We start from the raw sequence: 18344 nt of genomic DNA, 5'->3' as shown, positions 1-18344 counted from the left end.
GAAAGTGGCATTAAACATCAATCGATCAATCATCTTTAAAAATTAAATATTTTGTCTTTTATTTGAATATCTAGATTCTACAACCATTCCTGCTGAAAAGAATTAAAACAGACTTAGAAAAGGGATTATTACCAACCAAAGAAATCTACATATATGTTGGACTTTATACCTTACAAAGAGATTGGTAAATATTAACATTCCCTTAAAGAATTCAATTCAAGTTTCTTTTTTATTGTATTAGTGATTTCTATTGTTGTATGACATCAGATGAGTGAAATAACTGAGTTTATGTCACATGTGAAATCATCATCAGTTTTCATTTCACTGTGAAATAATTCATAGCAATCAATGTAATAATTATTCATAACAGTTGCAAAAAAAGTAAGAAAAGGCTAGCAGTGCTATATGAATATAAGTGAAGGACAAATAACACACTTTTTATAAAAAAAGTTGCACTGAAAATAGATTGAAAAATGAACACCATAAAAACTAGGTATGAACTGCTGAACTCTATTATCATGATTATTACATGTACTGCCTTGTATTTAGAGTTATAAAGATAAGGGACATAACTCTTTAAGAATCCTTTTGAATAAGCCATTTTTATAAATGTATTCTAAGCTTCTTAATAGCACTGATGTTCTCTTGAACACTTAAAATTATTGAAGAACTAACTACTTTAAATACTCTATTTTAAATCATTATGTGTCATAACATAGATAAACCTTTTTTATTTCATAAAGGGTTCTTAATTAAGTTTTGTACTGTTGAATATTTTATTATTCATGGGATACCAATTTTCAAGGATTTCATGGGTATAGGCCTAGGTGAACCACAAATTTATATGTTCAATGATTTATAATTTTTCTATAGCCTAGGCTTGTATGTCTAAACCATGAAATCAAATATCCATATAAAAATACAATCCAGGAAAATAAACAAATCTACATTATATGTATTTTATGAATGTAGGCAAACAAGACAAGCAGAAGAACCAAAGGAAAAACTTGATGATAACATAAATAGTGAGGTAAGTGTGTCTAAAAGAAATGCACTACGAAATAACTTTGATCTTGCGCTTACTTGGAAATTTGGGGAATGGCCTAAGAAATATGGTCGTCTAAGCCTTTAGGTCTATTTGGAAAATCCCAAAAAGAAAAAAAAGGTATTCAACATTGTGGAATTGTGAAGTTGTTGTGTATTTGCTGGAAACTTTGACGATGTACTTTGTTGAATTCAAAATCAATAAAAAGAATAATTTCAATAAAGGAATACCGGAAGTCCTCTTGTCTTTGAAGATAAAATAAATCAAAAATATTCAAGGGTAAACTGCTTAATTTGAATTGATCAGTGTTAAACCACTTTTAACAGTGCCATGAAAAAAGATGTCCATTGTAATGATTCTTTTTTTACAGAAAAAATTAGAAATCCTTAAACATGTCTCCTCACCATATCAGTCAAAATTGGAAATCATTAAACCATGTAAAGTAATGAATACCAGTGTTGAACTAAAAAGTTTATTAAAAGACAATACTAGTATTGGAAACAGGACACAGAGCAGGAAAACTTTACTAAGTATTTTACCAGCCAACAAATCTACACAGGGATCTTCTCAAAATAATTCTAAAAAGACTTATCCCCTGAATGGTTTACAGAAGAAAAGATCTGAAGAGGGGTCTTCTCAGAGTGTTCAGATTCCCTTCGAAAGCAGAAACATTCAAGGAGGAATTTTTTCTGTATGTGTTGAAAGTTCAAAAGGCAGTCCAAATATTCAAATTATCCAATCAGGGGTTGAAGAGGTAAGTCTGGTATATACATTGAAAAAATAATAAGGATTTTAAGGCAGTGGATAACACTGAAGAGAGATAACTCTTTATTAGTCAGTAAAATGTTTTAACAGCATTGTGAAATCTAAGCATCTTGTAAACTCAGACTAAAACTTTCTAGCAGACAGCATCTTCTCTTTTGCTAATTCATTTTTGAAGAAATAATTATTTTATCAATATTGATATAATTTTTTAAGTGGAAATAGCATGTTTATCTACAGAAAAATATCTAAAAATTAAGAGATACATATATTACTTGATGAAATTGTAGATTTTTTTTTACTTCAAATATAATGGGGCTATTCCAGAAAACACTATGTTCCCATGGAACAGCATATTATATTTTTTCATGGGTGGTGAAATACATATACATGTTGGTCACAGGTACATGATTTTAGGCATTTATGATATATAGGTGTCTTGAGTTCATGGGTGGTTCTGTAACCGCTTTGAAAAATATTATTACAACAGGTACCGGTACTTACATTTTATTCATATGTTCCTTCATTTTTTAATTCTCTTAGTTCATTAAATGAAGACAGTTAGCTTACCTGAATATCAACAATATAAGAAGTTTAGACTCCTTGCTGATGACAGCATTGTTTAAAGAGAAATAAAAAAAAAACAGAAAAAACTGTATTATATTACAACTTGATGTAGATTCTGATACCAGATTGGAGTCAGATTGACTTATGACAAGGATGGTAATTCACCAAAATAAATGTTCCAATCTTACAATCTCACATAAAATAAACAAACTTGCAGGCATAATTACATCCTTCATGATCATATTCTCTCTAGTTTCCAGTTATTCATGATTAAACAAAAACATGTAGATCAAAATTATTAATAAAAAATATAAACACTTTATTTGATATTAATAAAATTCTTATTTGTATAAATTTCATAGTTCAATTTCTCATACACAACTCCATGTGTTCTTCAGTATTGAAAATTATTTAACCACAATATAGAAGAAGCTCCCTTTCAGTTAATAATATTACTGAATATATTATATATATGTCACTGATAATTTCATGTACTCTATATTTTACAGAAATTAGGAGAAAATAAGGTCAACTTTGATTTGCAATCACGTCCAGATGAAAATTGTATCAGACATAAGTTACGAAGACATAAAAAACCTATAAGTGAATTAAATGCAAAAATTGAAGGAAAAGACAATTATTCAAATGAAGAGGAATCAAATGAAAGTGAAGATGGAAAAAAGGACAAATCCAGTGACGATGAAATATTTTTAAAAGATAAATTAAGCGGAAATGAAATTCATGAAAAATATCTGTCTTTTGTGAAACATTACATTAATGGAGAGTTTGAATACAAAGGTACTAGAAAATTGAACTGTATACCTGCTGTAAGCGACCATCAGTCAGTTTGTCCTTGTATTGTGTGTGGAGACCAGGCTGTTGGCATGTACTTTGGTATTATGGTGTGCTATAGGTATGTTTTTATTATCTTTGAAGGACCTTGGGTAGAAAACTGTCATCAAAGTTTTCTTGGCTTCCTTTGAAAGCATGATTTACATGTTGTTCTGCAGCTTGGTAATGATGAGTTGTTTGGTGAAGGCAATTTTTATATAATCTGACGTGCTACCACTTCCTGTTTGCTGATAGCTTGAAATTTGACAACACTCATATGCATGTTTCTTTTAAGTCTTTTTCTATTTTTGCCATGGCATTGTCAGTGTATTTTTGACTTGTGGCTTTGATTGTCCCTTTGGTATATTTGCCAAACTCTTTCATAGTTGATTAAATGAAGAAAAATTGAGTCAAAGTTTTCTTGCCTTCTATTGAAGGGAATGATTTTATATTGGTCTGTAGATTGGTAATGACAAAAAAATGAATGATCAGATGTAGGTTGTAAGCTATTTTAACATCTACTGTGCTGCTACTTCCTGTTTGCTCATAGTTTGATATACAGCACTTATTTAACATTAGGAAAATTTTAGTGGAAGTTTGATTGCCTTTATTGAAAAAAAATGATCAGTTATACTCCAGTATACAAACCTCAATCCATGACATGTGGTGATGCCGTTCCATACACAGTATTGGTCTTGTTTATAATGACAATACTTGACAAATGTTTAGGATTTTGATTTTTTTATTCATTTATTGATGCTTTGCTTCCTTTAATTTGTTTTTTTATTTCAAATTTAGTAAAGAGAATTTCCATACACAAATTGAACTGTGGAAGTTGTTTAAATTAAATGTCTCTAAACAAAAAAGAATAAGTAGTACATCAATTGCAAGAGAGAAAAAATATATAAATACTTTTTTGTCCCTAAACAGTCATTTTTTATTTCATTTTTTTTAAGGTTAAGATATTTTTCTAATTTTCTTTTGTAGTTGTCGTACTTTCATAGTTGCTACTGTACAGTACAGATCAATCCTCAAGTGTGATGCACAGTCTAACTGTACCATTTATTTCCGTAAGGAGATATGTCCACATTGTCGATTTAAAAAGTGCCTTTGGGCTGGAGCTGTTGTTGCAGGTAAGTTCTTAACCAGCCAGTTTGATGGGGTGATTTACATTCCTAGGTTGACTGTGGAATTCATGCATTGAATGATAGTTTTCACACTAGACCACACTTGTCAAACAGCCCAACTATGTTGAATTTCTATCAGGACTAAGAATTTCCACCTTATATTTTTTTAGCTCACCTGGCCCTTTCTCATCACTTGGCATTCGTTGATCGTCGTTGTCCGTCGCCCGTCGTCGTTAACTTTTACAAAAATCTTCTCCTCTGAAACTACTGGGCCAAATTTAACCAAACTTGGCCACAATCATCATTGGGGTATCTAGTTTAAAAAATGTGTCCGACCTGGCCAACCAACCAAGATGGCCACCATGGCTAAAAATAGAACATAAGGGTAAAATGTAGATTTTGGCTTATATCTCTGAAACCAAAGCATTTAGAGCAAATCTGACAAGGTTAAAATTGTTCATTAGGTCAAGATCTATCAGCCCTGAAATTTTCAGCCCCTGAATTAGTAATTTTAAGAAAATTTTGCAGTTTTTGGTTATTATCTTGAATATTATTAAAGATAGAGATAAACTGTAAACAGCAATAATGTACAGCAAAGTAAGACCTAAAAATAAGTCAACATGACCAAAATGGTCAATTGACCCCTTAAGGAGTTATTGCCCTTTATAGTCAATTTTTAACAATTTTTATAAATTTTGTAAATTTTTACAAAATATTTTCCACTGTAACTACTGGGCCAAGTTCATTATAGATAGAGATAATTGTAAGCAGCAAGAATGTTCAGTAAAGTAAGATCTACAAACACATCACCATCACCAAAACACAATTTTGTCATGAATCCATCGATATCTGTGTCCCTTGTTCAATATGCACATAGACCAAGGTGAGCGACACAGGCTCTTTAGAGCCTCTAGTTTTAAATGCTTGTTGGGCTTGTGGCTGTAAAGTTTATCATGAAGACCAGTCTGATTAAAATCAAACATCTCAGTGCTCCAGATTTTGGATATGTCCTGTGGGAGCTCCCACATGTGACATATAAATAAATGATAGCTAGTTAGAATTTGATTTTAATCAGACTGCATGAAGACTAGATTGATGCAAGAAAAAAGGAATTCATTAGAAATGTAGGTCTCAAAAACTTGAAAAGTTGAATTTGATGGATTAATCTGCAAAAGTCATGAAAAGTTAATATGAATAAAATGTTTTTTGATTTATATGGCAAGAATACATTCTATCAACACAAAATGAAATTTACATACAGTTTAGCATCATGTCTTCATGGCCTGTCTTCAACAATACACAGGTGTTTATGCAATGAATCAAGCTCTTAATCCACCAAAGTGTATAGAATTATTTCTTCAGTATTACATGTCCAGTAATTGCAAAGTGTTATCATTTTATTGTGAAAACCTTATCTTATCCCGACTTCTCTAGGAATGTCAGTTTCCGACCAAAATTCAGTAGTTCTCTCCAGTTTCCTCTTCCAATAAAAACTGACTGCCATGACTTGGGGGTTAAACACCAATAAATCAATCAATTAACCAATCTTATACCCATAGAATTTTCGTCAGCGTCTTTTGATAAGTGAGGGTAAAGTTTGCATTTGACTATTTTCCAAAAACAAAAATAAGTAGAAAAAAGCATCAAGTTTTATTGTAAATATGATTGATTGATTGATTGATTTTCCATTTTCCTTCCAAAAACAAAAATAAGTAGAAAAAAGCATCAAGTTTTATTGTAAATATGATTGATTGATTGATTGATTTTCCTTTTCCTTCCTAAAACAAAAATAAGTAGAAAAAAGCATCAAGTTTTATTGTAAATATGATTGATTGATTGATTGATTTTCCATTTTCCTTCCTAAAACAAAAATAAGTAGAAAAAAGCATCAAGTTTTATTGTAAATATGATTGATTGATTGATTGATTTTCCATTTTCCTTCCTATAACAAAAATAAGTAGAAAAAAGCATCAAGTTTTATTGTAAATATGATTGATTGATTGATTGATTTTCCATTTTCCTTCCTAAAACAAAAATAAGTAGAAAAAAGCATCAAGTTTTATTGTAAATATGATTGAGTGATTGATTGATTTTCCATTTTCCTTCCTAAAACAAAAATAAGTAGAAAAAAGCATCAAGTTTTATTGGAAATATGATTGATTGATTGATTGCTTAACATCCAGTGGCAAATATTTCATACATGTTCAGGACGAAAACAAATTAACTTTAAATTCAATATGTAGGTCCTGAAAAGGAGGTCGTCAGGGATGAAGGTTGAGGAAATTTGGGCTCCCTCTGGTTAATGAGGATATATTGGATAGGGACAGAAATTCTAACTTGCAGCAGGCCACCTACGAAACCCCTTAAAGAGTTAATGTATGGGTTTTTAATGTGCAGAAAGTGTCAGATTTACATCCCCATTCTGACCAGACATGACTGACATGGCTGAGATCTTGTACACCCAGCATATTCAAAGGCACGCCTCCACCTTGGTATGTGGTCTTAATGTGCAGATAGTGTTGGATTTAATGTCCCCATTCTGACTGGACATGTAAATCCTACACAGCTAAACGATTCCCCACTTTTGGCAAGGGTTTTACTGCTCAGGCCTCTACAATAACTTTTTTTTCAACTTGTCCAATAGGACAAGTGCATACCAAAACTTACTTGTCCGAATGGAATTGTAACTTGTCCAAAAAAAAAATCTTTATATTAACCTTTTTTGCATTTTAAGTTAATTCAATGAACAAAATGAATTAAAACAATAGAACAGGATTTAATTTATAACTCTTGATATCCTTTTCAAAAATATGAGTCGAGAACAACTAAATCTAGTCATCACACAGGACTTCATTTCTAGTTTTCATCAATGCCAAAGGCTCATCAGACTCTGCACATGAGGCACAGTCTGGTAGGCCTGTCAGTCTACACTCATTTGGTATGTATCCTGGTCTTTTATGTTGATAAAATATTGATTATTATGATTAATGCCTTACTACAGTCAGCTTTGTTTTTAATATATTAAAATGTTTATTCAAATGCAATCAAGTATTGTATTGTCTACATATGATCAAATATGATTTTATGAATTTTATGGTCAACAATTTTTTGATCTTTATTTTTAAAAATATTTTTGTTAAATAAAATTCATAATATTCATTATAAAGCAACAGAATAAGGTAGAGAAACGAGGTACTGGTTTGTGCTGGTCCCTAAATTTCTCCTATGGTGCCAAACTGTCTATTAAACATGGAGCCCATCCGGTGCTGATTTGCCTTGTTACCTTATCTACAAAGCGCATCGCTGATTCTGATCAGTAAGACTGGTTTCCAAGAATAGTATGTGTTTAATCTGTTATAAAGTATCTGACAAAGAACCAGTAATGATCGATCGCAAGTAAACCAACTTCCGAAGCAAGGTTGTCTGCTCCCCAGACTTTCCCGAAGTCCTGCGTTTAACATTGGTTGCCGAGTTTATGAGCTTTGGTCCTTGCTTGGAAGTTGCAAGTAAACATGTCAAATTAATATTTGTTTTTATCTTCTTTTCTTGTTTTTTGTTTATTAGTTTGATCATCAAAATTGGATTTAATTTATTTTCTACAGAATGATTTTACTTGTTCCGTCGGACAAGCTTGATATGGCTCTTACTTGTTCGACCTTTTTTTCCTCTGGTACCGGACAATTGGACAAGCATTATTGTCGAGCGCTGCTGCTGCTTGAAAGAAGACCAACAGTGCCCATATTTCCATTCCCCAGTTACCCTTGGGGTGTGGAAATATTGCTTTACCATTTTGTACAAAAAGATAGCTCATAATTTCTCTATGATGGCTTGACAATTCTTATACTTTTCAGAGGTTCCACTTAGACTACAAAAACTGAGACAGTTTAAACAATCTCTCACAGTTAAAAGGAAAAAGGTATGTTTATGAAATATTTATCTAATGTATAAGAGCAAAATGATGAGAAGCGAGTGAAACAAATTTGAAATGCAGTTTTAAGAAAATATCAATTTTCATATTGTTCAAATTAGACAAAACAATTTCACAGAAGTGTGAGAATAAACCTAACCCTGTATGGTGGCCTACAGTTGTTTGAATATGCTTTGTTTAGACTACAAATTAGTTCCAACTCAAATCATTTCATATCTTCAATATTTTCTCAACATTTTTATGCAATCAATTTTATTCCTTTTTTTACTCTACTTAATTTATTAGATCTGGAGATTCTTTTTATATTTTAAGCAACCCAAGAGGAATTCAGAACGTATTAAAATGAAAACTTGTATAAAACCAGCCACTGCCACCAAACCTGCTCCAACGATGTATTTAACCAGTGATACAGACTGTGATAACAAAGATGACTGTGATAAACTTGTTGACAATTCTTATCCAATCAAATCGTCAGGAGGACAGAAAAATCACAGAAGATCTGAAAAACTAACTACAATTTCTGATTCTCGTATCAAAAGTGAAAGTTCAAAAGTGACCTTGTGTTCTGGTATTAAGGAGACAAGTAGTACTGAAATACCGCTCAAACCATTGTCAGAAAATAATAATATGGAAGAAAATTTTCACTACTTTAAACAAAATCCCGGACCAATAAGCACAAGTGATATTTTGACGGATTGGCAAAGGCTGCATAAAAGTGTTCAGGAACAATTTCAAAAATTGAAGAATTAACAAAACTTTTATAGTTACAAAACAAAGAAAAGTCCTTATGAATAATTAATTCAATATCAAATCAATTTTTTCATTTCCATTCTAATGCAATAAAGCATATAATTACACTTTTGATGGGATTACTCTGAATTGCAACCATCAATTGATTTGATTTGATGGTTGCAAAAATCTGTTTAACTAGATTGACTTAATGTCGCCAGTATAACTGTAATTGGGTCTGTCAAATCTCCAATTGACCATGGCAACTATTCAGATACAATCCTATATTTCTTGATTATGCAAGATGGCTGTGTGGTAACAAAATTGTGCATAGGACCCTTGTCTTTTTTGTTTTTTTGTCATATTTCTAGTCTTATTTGTCACCCAATTAGTCTCTATTAGAGATAAATAATACTTTCAATTAGATATGTGGTATGTGCCAATGAGACAGCAACCCAAGGAAAACATAATTGAAGAGGGTTTCAATCAGTTTATACCAATATACAGCATCTTTACAATATTTCAAGCTCTTTATCGTCTATTTTTCCATTCAAAACATTTATTTTAAATGTAAACAAGGAAGACTTGTTGGTTGGTTTTAAGTCAGAATAATATATATAGGGTGACAAGAAGGAAGCTCTATACTAAATACTTCTAAACACAATGAATTATTTGAATCTGGAATAATTTTGAATTCTGGAAAATTGATAAGAAATGTATGATGAAAACTAACCTAATTTAGATGGGTTAGTCTTGAATTATCAGTGAAAGTAAAATTAACCTTAGCTCATTGCTAACCCTATTTAGTTGGTAAGGGGAAAGGTTGGTGCTTTCAAACTTAGTCCCGCCACATTTTAGATGTGCCTGTCCCAAGTCAGGAGCCGGTTTTAAATTGAGTGGTTGTATTTTTCATCATTCGTTGAGGGCATGTTTTTTTTTAAAATAATTTGTTCCATTCTAAATTTCATGAACACAAACTTGTTACAGAAGGAATGTGAACCTTCAGACGAAAGAAATCTTTAAAAGTTAGGCGCAAAGCACCTTGTGAACCTGGAAACTTGGAGCTGCAACTTCATCTAAAATATATAAACCACATCTCCTTATTGTTATATACTAGTCATACTAGGGAACTTATTATAACTTCATAAACACAACAACATGATTATGCACAGTAGTGATACTTTATTGAATTATATTGACTCTGACAGCTGCTGTTAGAGGAAACATCTGCTGTACTATTGGAAGCCTGAAATAGAAGTTGAAAAATAAAGGTAAAATACTTGACAACATTGGAAATTCTGGTGTCAAATAATAATAATTATGATAATATGTATTAATAATTGTCCCTAAGAATTTAACTTTTCATTTTATGGTTGGTATCTCTCCGACGACGACGGAATGTAGAATAGCATATGTCTGTATGTCTCGCCTCCTCGGTTTCCGTCGCAAGCTCCAGAAAATTGAACTAAAGATATAAATTTTGAAATACATGTACTTCTTGTCATATATTCTAGTGACCACATCAAATGGAATGACATATCTTATGATGGCAGAAATTAAGGAAATTTAAAGAAAACAAATTACATATTCCAAATTGAAACTGTAGGAGTCACCAAATGGCTTCCTACATATACTATCCACCAAAGCTGTTCCGAAAACTGTAATCTCCAAAAGTTCTCTAAATCTATACACGAAGTGATGTGCACAATTTCAATGTATATACAAACCTATTAGAGAGTCTTTCCCTTTTTCCTCTAATTATCATAAAGTTGAAAACAACAGTTTATTTGGAGTTTTTCAAAACAACAGTTAATCCGAGATTTGTGAAGATTGAGAGGAAAATGTACAAAAGATTCTCTGGCCGGTATATATTTTTTCAAACTCTGTTATCAATATGCATTCAAGATTAACATTATCATTTTTTAGCTCTGTTATAAATATATTTACCAGTGGAATTATATGTGAACAGAAAGAAAACTGAATATGTGTCTTGAAAAAATTACAAATACTATGATCTGTTAGCTATAACCGGTTGTATAGAACTTACAGAAATTACTTTCACAGACATAGGGAATGACGTAGTTACATGGGTAGTCGTACCATATACCATTGCTGTAGTGCATCATAACACAGTTATATGTGTAGGAGTATGAATTACTGGTTGGAAAAGGTCTTCCTGAATTAAAGTGCTTGTAGCTTAACTGAGTTTGATCATATATCCATCTCCAGTCACCATTGACAACATCTGTAGACCCCAGCCAGAAATATGTTTCTAAACGGAAATAAAAGGATACAAAACTATCCTTACCCGCAATATTTATTAAACTTTAATGTATTTTGGTTACCCAAGTTTTTGGTATCGAGCGTACCTGACTAAGTTATTTCAAATGTAAACAGTATTACATGCTTCTTAAAAAGACTGGAACATTCGTTCCTGTACAGGTATCATAGAGTCTAAAACTCTGACTTATATATCAACTATACACTAATCAGAAAAACTAAGAATTACAGTTCTCATATAAGAAGATTCATAAACTGATGGCGGTAAATACTACAACCATTGCACCAATCCAAAGTTTATTTATTCGAACTAGACAAGTTACGATTTTTAGATATGCAGTTAGTTATTAAATCTGTTAATAGATCATTGCGATCAAATTCCAAAACTTTTGAACTATCCAGACGGACTTTGGTGTAAAGAAAGTATGACAAGTTAAAGAGGTAAGGTGTATATGTGAACGAGACAGCAATCAAACAACACAAAACAACAAAAGACATCCAGAGATAAACGTATGGTCTTTAACAAAATACAGGTAAAATGTTGTCCGTTTTATGGAATTTATTTATTTCTCTATTGGTGCATGATATACATAATGTATTGATTGATATTTGTTTGTACACTTTTTACACAAAATATATACACTAGAAATGTTCAACTTACTTTTGCTACTTTTACTTATTTGCTGTTTTATCCAACTATTTTCTGAGGAATCATCAATCTTCACTAGATATCCACCAATCTCTCTGCATTTTCTCTACAAATATAATATACTTTGACCAATGTGAATTTTTAGTTTTCGCATTTTTGTGAAATATTTTTCACACATCATTTACACGTGAATAAATAAAAGCACAATGTTAATCCTTAATAAGTAACACAATGATAAAATAGTTTGGATGAAATATACTTTCAGTGATGATCATATGCCATAGCGAAACAGACTGTTTTTCTGCAAGATATGAAAACATAATAAATCTAAGCTCACCTCTGCATCAGTCCATTTAACACTGTCATCTCCAATATAATAACAGTGTGTGTTGTACTTTATCCATTGTCTCCCTGAATGAGAATGAAATTTGCATAAAGCAGTAAAGAAAACTGACAATAACTGCAATGTCAGAAGATAATGTACAAGTACTCGGATGAGTTTCTGGTGAAATATAATAAATGTTTTTAATGCATTTAGTGTGTAAACATAGAGATTGGTGTTAGTTAACTAAATATTTGTTATCAATTTTTCTTTTGGGGAATTATCTGATTAAAAAATATTAAAAATCTCACGTTTGAAATCCTCTTCCATCAATGTCATGTCCTTGTCTAAAGCCTGCACCTTGTACTTGATAGAATTGGCTTGGCTTTTCAGGTAGTTTTCAAGGCTTTTTAATGCATTTCTGGCTTTGTTAAAATCTTGCTTGGATTTGTTAGTTAAACATGGTAACGAAAATACAGTCCCGTACACCACACAAACCACAAAGAAGGTAATCAGTAAGACAGATGTCATTCTGTAAAAAGGAAATAATGGTGCATTTTGTACGAGGAAAAAAAACAAAATATTCTTTTTATTAAAAAAAAAACACACAAAAAAAAACAGCAAAAAAAGAGAACAAACAGCAACAACACCCCATAAAAGATAAAAAATGCTTTTTTTCGCACATTTAAAAAAAAAAATATTCTGCTATATGTGTACTTACTTGCTACAATCAGTCCATGCAACAAAAACAAAAGGTAAAACAATTTAAACCACTTTTATACCAACACGGAGCATTAAGATAACATTAGGATGAAAATCAATTTTTATTATAATGTAATGATATTCCTGGCCGGCCTTTTATGCTGTGTCAGCATTCGATATCACCAACAAAATATAGTCGGTCGACTGTTTATTTTCAAAGAGGGTAACTTTTCTTTAAATCTTCTTATGCAAAAATCGTTTATTGACAAGTTAATTTAAAATAAATTTCTTCATGATTGAGTGAATTCATTAAAAAAATAATGAACGATGCTTACATAACAATTTGACCTATAAAAAGGAAGACTGGACAATATATGTAACAATGTGATGAATTTGGTATAATGAACCTGATTTTGGCTTGGATTTTATTTGCATATATATAAAAGGAGATGTGGATAGTAAGTTAATAAGACAGCAACCTAACCACCCAATTATCAAAAACCAAGTGGTAAAATAACAACATTATACTGGCGTCTATACAAAATTAAAAAAAATACGATGTAGAATTGAAAATGGAAACGGGGAATGTGTCAAAGAGACAACAACCCGACCAAAGAGCAGAAAACAGCCCAAGGCCACCAATGGGCCTTCAACGCAGCGAGAAAATCCTGCACACGGATGCGGGGTTCAGCTGGAACCTAAACAATAATATATACTTGTTCAGCGAAATGAACGCCACACTAAACTCATAAACATATTTTATGAATCAAAATTCAAAAGACAAAGGCATTACCCCTTTTCCCAACTTGAAGTGTCATTCATATTAAAAGAAATCATGAAAAAATTAATATAATATGATATGTATTTGTATTTTGAATAGCTTCTTACAAAAATAAAGAGACGTGGTATGATTGCCAATAAGACAACTATCCAGTTCAAAAGAAGTGGATGTAAGCAATTATAAGCAACCGTACGACCTTCAATATTGTAAAAATCCATACTATTATTTAGACTTTTTGATTTTCCTATTGCACAAAGGTGTCAACATCTGACATTTGCGATTTAAGTGAAACAGATACAGGTAAAACTGGCCATACTCTTTAAAAAAAATCTTTGTCTAAAGGTGAAAAAAATCATTGCAAAGGGAAAAAATCAAATAAGTTAGATATATTTTAACAAACTGGTATCAACTTGTCTGATGAATTTGTTAAATGTATCTATCTACCTAATAAAGAAAATATAAAATGCTGGTTCAAGTGTTGTAGATTCTAAATCATACATAGATTTGAACGTAGTAGAGTTAAGTTTACGTGTTGTGGACAATAAAACCAAAACGAGTGATGGGAACACAGCCTAGATAACACTATTAATCAACGAACAAATTAAGAAAGAACAACAGGCATTCTTGAATACTGATGTTGGCTGTTTGTCGTGTGCACTCAAGTTTTGTATTTCATAATTTCTTAAACAAAGACATATGGACAGATACTAGTGACAAAATAAAACCCCCAAGATTTAAAAACTCCCCGACTTCGTTCATTATTGGTTTATGTCTGGATTTGGAATATCCATATTATAGACTGGTGGTTTCTGATGTCAAAACAAAAAACTAGAAATCTAAAATAGTATCGAACGGAAAAAAAGTACAATTAACTCCAATTAACCCTAAATAACATCTAAACATAAGTCAACACTAGCTAGTAATCATATGTGCGTAGGAAATTTAACACTGACAGGAATTGAACAATTCTTTATACTTTATTAATTAAAAATCAAAAACCTTTCTCAAATAATAATATAAAAGTAGCATCACACAGTACAAAAGCACTTGCTACCTGACCTGCCCTCGGAAATTGCAAACCATCCTTTATTGCCGAAACACAAACTTATAAGATATATACAGAAACTAATTTAGGAAATTTGTTTTTCGTCAGAAGCAAATATTAGAAATCTATAACGCATCAAATTTATTCAAACAAAATGAGTAGTTAATGTCTATATCGCCACAGTTGTAACAAGTAAGGAATGACTGTTACATGGCATACTTCAACAAAGCCATCAGAAATTCGCAAAGACAACTTCTGAAGAAAATCAAAAACATTAATTGTTTCAATTCAGTTGCACACAGTTGTTTTTATTTTAAAGGAATAATATAATTTTATCATTTTAACGTTTTCAACTTACCACCATCAATTATTATACATTATCACTATCACTAATACAATTTGCATCCCAAAAATCAATATGCAGGTTGACATACAATACTACTAGTGCTATATTAAAAACGTTGATAACTTATTTACTCATTGGTTAAAATAAATATCACAGCAGTAACTGAATTGTGTAAGGTTATACCAACAATGCACCCTGTATCAGGTCAATTTCCCCTGCATTTGAGTCACTCACAGGGCAAAAGGGTAATATCACGAAGCGTTTAAATTGGCTCTAAGATTTTAATGTTTTTTAATCAGCCCAAAATGCTAACGTGAAGGTACACAAATTGCACCTATTTTTACTGTTTTTTTTCACCTACGTTTATTAGAGAAACAGACACAAGTTTCCATTCTGTGTTTATTCTGTAGATGTATACTTATTTACTATATAGTTCCATCAATTTAATTTTGAATCCACATTGAATCGTAGACAAATGGGTAAGAACCAACCTTCAAACGACCAAAGATTCTGTAATGAGGAGTACATAAATTGCATACATGCTTAACCCCACTTCTGTAAAAATCGAATAACTGATGTTTTGTTTTATATCTTTACAAATTGTCAAACGCCAATGCCTACTATGCATGTTGTAAAATGAATGCCTGTGACATCATATTGTAAACTTTTAAAAGGCGACGTTTCCGTAGATTTTTCTTCACTGAATACTTCATTTGTTGATGTATATGATGTGAGCATCTTGTGCGTATTTCAATATATTTAACCATGTTGAAAAACGTGCAAAATGGCAAATTGTAAAAATATGAATCGTTTAGTCTCTTAGAAAACATTAGAAAACATGTAAGATTTCCACTTCTTTTTGGGGCAAAATGGTTGCAAATGTAAGCCATAATAGTGTCCTGTGAAAATGTGTCCACCTGGACAGTTTTTCATAGAATTTTGGTATTAAATAATGTCCATTGCCATGAAATATTGTCCCCTAAGTGGACAGAATTTTACAGCAAAAGTTATGAAATATGATCCATCTACAGAACAATTTTTCGTAGTAATTGTTATTAAATCGCCAAGGAAAATAATACTGAACAGCATCTGTTACTTGTTGGAATTTAAATCATTATACATGTATATACATATTTAAAAAATATAAACAAGAAGATAAGGATGGTATGAGTGCCAATGAGAAAACTCTTTGTCAAAGTAACAATGTATTTAAAGTTAGCAATTATATACCTCAAAATACGTCCAGTAATAACAAGGCAATGAATATCATTTAATACTTTTAATCATATCAAAAAATGTCCTGGCGGACATATTGTCCTGTGAAAAAATGTCCACCTGGACAGAAATATAGTATTAAATAATGTCCATGTTCATGGACACTTTTTCATACCTGAGGGCATATTTTCATAGGAAATTGTGTCCGGGACACATTTAAATAAGTAAATATTGCCCATGGTCAGTATTTACTATGACATAATGTCCGGTGGACATTATTTCATGGGGGACATTATTAAATCCTACACAAACTTGGTACCCGGTGCAATTTGGGTACTACATGACGTTACAAATTTCACAAGAAATAGTTGTGAAATTACTATTAAAACAATATAACTTCTTTTTGGCACATCAAATCATAAGTTACGAAGTAGAGATCCCTTACTTATGAATTATTTGTGTTGTAACGTCAGTTTTGGTCCAATTTTACCATGAATAATATCATGTTTTGGCCTTTTTTATATGTTATGATAAAGTTGCAATTCAAGGCCATATTTGGCCAATAGTGAAACCTTGTCCGGAAAGCTGCTGAAATGTAGCGGAATATTAATGTTAAAAATTCTCAAATAGCTAAAATATTTTTCAACAATTCTTATATACATCCAAAATATCGAGAAAAAAAATATCCAGCTCTATAAATTGCTGTTGAAGTCGATCTTGAAACAGTATTGTTAATTTTTACAATTTTATGTTAAACTACGCAGCATCTAAAGCTAGGATGATAACCAGGTAACCTTAATAGCACTCTATTGATATGACTCCAATAAGATATTGGCTCTATTTTAAACGCCACCAATTAAACACTGTTGAACACTTCTGTGAGATTGATTAGAACATAAGTCACCCATGTTCAAATTTAATAAATCCTTTCATGAACTCCAACTGTAGCAAGACCGGGTAGTCGGCAGGGTAAATATATGTTGCTATGTATGCATCACCTGTCATGCAAATCCACATTCAGTCAAAATGCCACAATCCGGAGTAGAATACAATCGCTAAATATACAGATCAGACGATTATTATGATATTTACATATCGAAAACCGCTAAAACATATCGCTAGTGAGTTGACACCGACAAATCGTATCGGTGAAACCAACAACTTATTTGGTGTCGATTTCAGTTGTTCTTCCTCATATATCTGTTGGAGCAGTTTTTGTGTCATATTATAGTAGATTGATAAATGTCTTATGTCTAACCCCAAACGATAATCAAATTCATAAACCGCAGGCCCATGTTTAAGAGAGGTTGAAGATACAAAAGGAATATTCAAACTCATAAATCTATGACAAACTGATAACACAATGGCAAAAAACGAAAAACGACCAAAAGATAAACAACAGTAAATGATCGAAGCTTTAAACATAACCGAATACCAACGTGGAAGTCAATGTCTTTAAGAATTAGCAAGTTGCTCAAAACGTTTATATCTATATACTTTTTCTACCCGCAAGCATATATGGCATTAGACAGATTTGAAACTACTATGTTTGGAATTTTCTTATTTTTAATAAAATTTAACCTTCTACTTATTATCTGGTATTTTTCCTGAGCGGTACTGGTGAGTCTTTGGTAGCCGAAACGTGCGTCTAAAAAATATATTGTATTCCTGGTATCTTTGATGACCTTTTTCTTCTTCTTGTTAGCTTGTGAGGCAAAAAATAAATAATATTTCCAATAAGAAATAATGAAACACCGGTTAAACCAATTTTCAGGTTTCAGGTCTGCTTGTCTTATTTTTTGAATTTAGGAGGATCAAGTAATATAAGATTGATAAAGTTTTAAGGCGAGTTTACAGTATTTACTCAATTTTGATATCGGACACTTTCTATTGTATCACCTCCTTATAAAAAAATGTCAAGGGAAAACGTCAAAAAGTAATATATTTTTTTATATGCCATTAATAATAACTGGCTTAATAATTTCCAGAAAGAGGCATTGGAAATGCACTTTCTC

General features: G+C 31.5%; 2 protein-coding genes across 7 annotated transcripts in view; one reads left to right on the top strand and one right to left on the bottom strand.

The window, feature by feature from the left end:
- Positions 1–9084, top strand: part of LOC127715311 (uncharacterized) — a 45115-nt gene extending 36031 nt beyond the window's left edge. For 5 of the 6 annotated variants that reach the window (XM_052221351.1, XM_052221350.1, XM_052221348.1 and 2 more), the window contains 7 exons: positions 75–184; positions 973–1030; positions 1416–1799; positions 2884–3287; positions 4193–4338; positions 8184–8248; positions 8573–9084. In XM_052221351.1, the coding sequence (XP_052077311.1) occupies positions 75–184; positions 973–1030; positions 1416–1799; positions 2884–3287; positions 4193–4338; positions 8184–8248; positions 8573–9010 (1605 nt within the window). In that variant the 3' untranslated portion in view covers positions 9011–9084. The remainder of the gene's footprint in view (positions 1–74; positions 185–972; positions 1031–1415; positions 1800–2883; positions 3288–4192; positions 4339–8183; positions 8249–8572) is intronic. The other variant, XM_052221349.1, reaches the window with a different exon arrangement.
- A 1073-nt stretch (positions 9085–10157) lies between these two features.
- On the bottom strand, positions 10158–12974 carry LOC127715319 (perlucin-like protein). Its single transcript, XM_052221360.1, has 6 exons — positions 12962–12974; positions 12552–12772; positions 12256–12329; positions 11931–12024; positions 11037–11261; positions 10158–10235 (listed from the first exon to the last, which is right to left on the bottom strand). Exons 2-6 carry the CDS (start codon positions 12769–12771, stop codon positions 10225–10227), a joined length of 624 nt encoding a protein of 207 aa, XP_052077320.1. The 5' UTR covers position 12772; positions 12962–12974; the 3' UTR covers positions 10158–10224.
- Between the last annotated feature and the right edge of the window lie 5370 nt (positions 12975–18344).

The sequence above is a fragment of the Mytilus californianus genome, unplaced genomic scaffold (assembly GCF_021869535.1).
Source record: "Mytilus californianus isolate M0D057914Y unplaced genomic scaffold, xbMytCali1.0.p SCAF_9, whole genome shotgun sequence".
In the NCBI taxonomy this organism is placed as follows: domain Eukaryota; kingdom Metazoa; phylum Mollusca; class Bivalvia; order Mytilida; family Mytilidae; genus Mytilus; species Mytilus californianus.
This window is presented reverse-complemented; position numbering and strand designations above follow the sequence as displayed.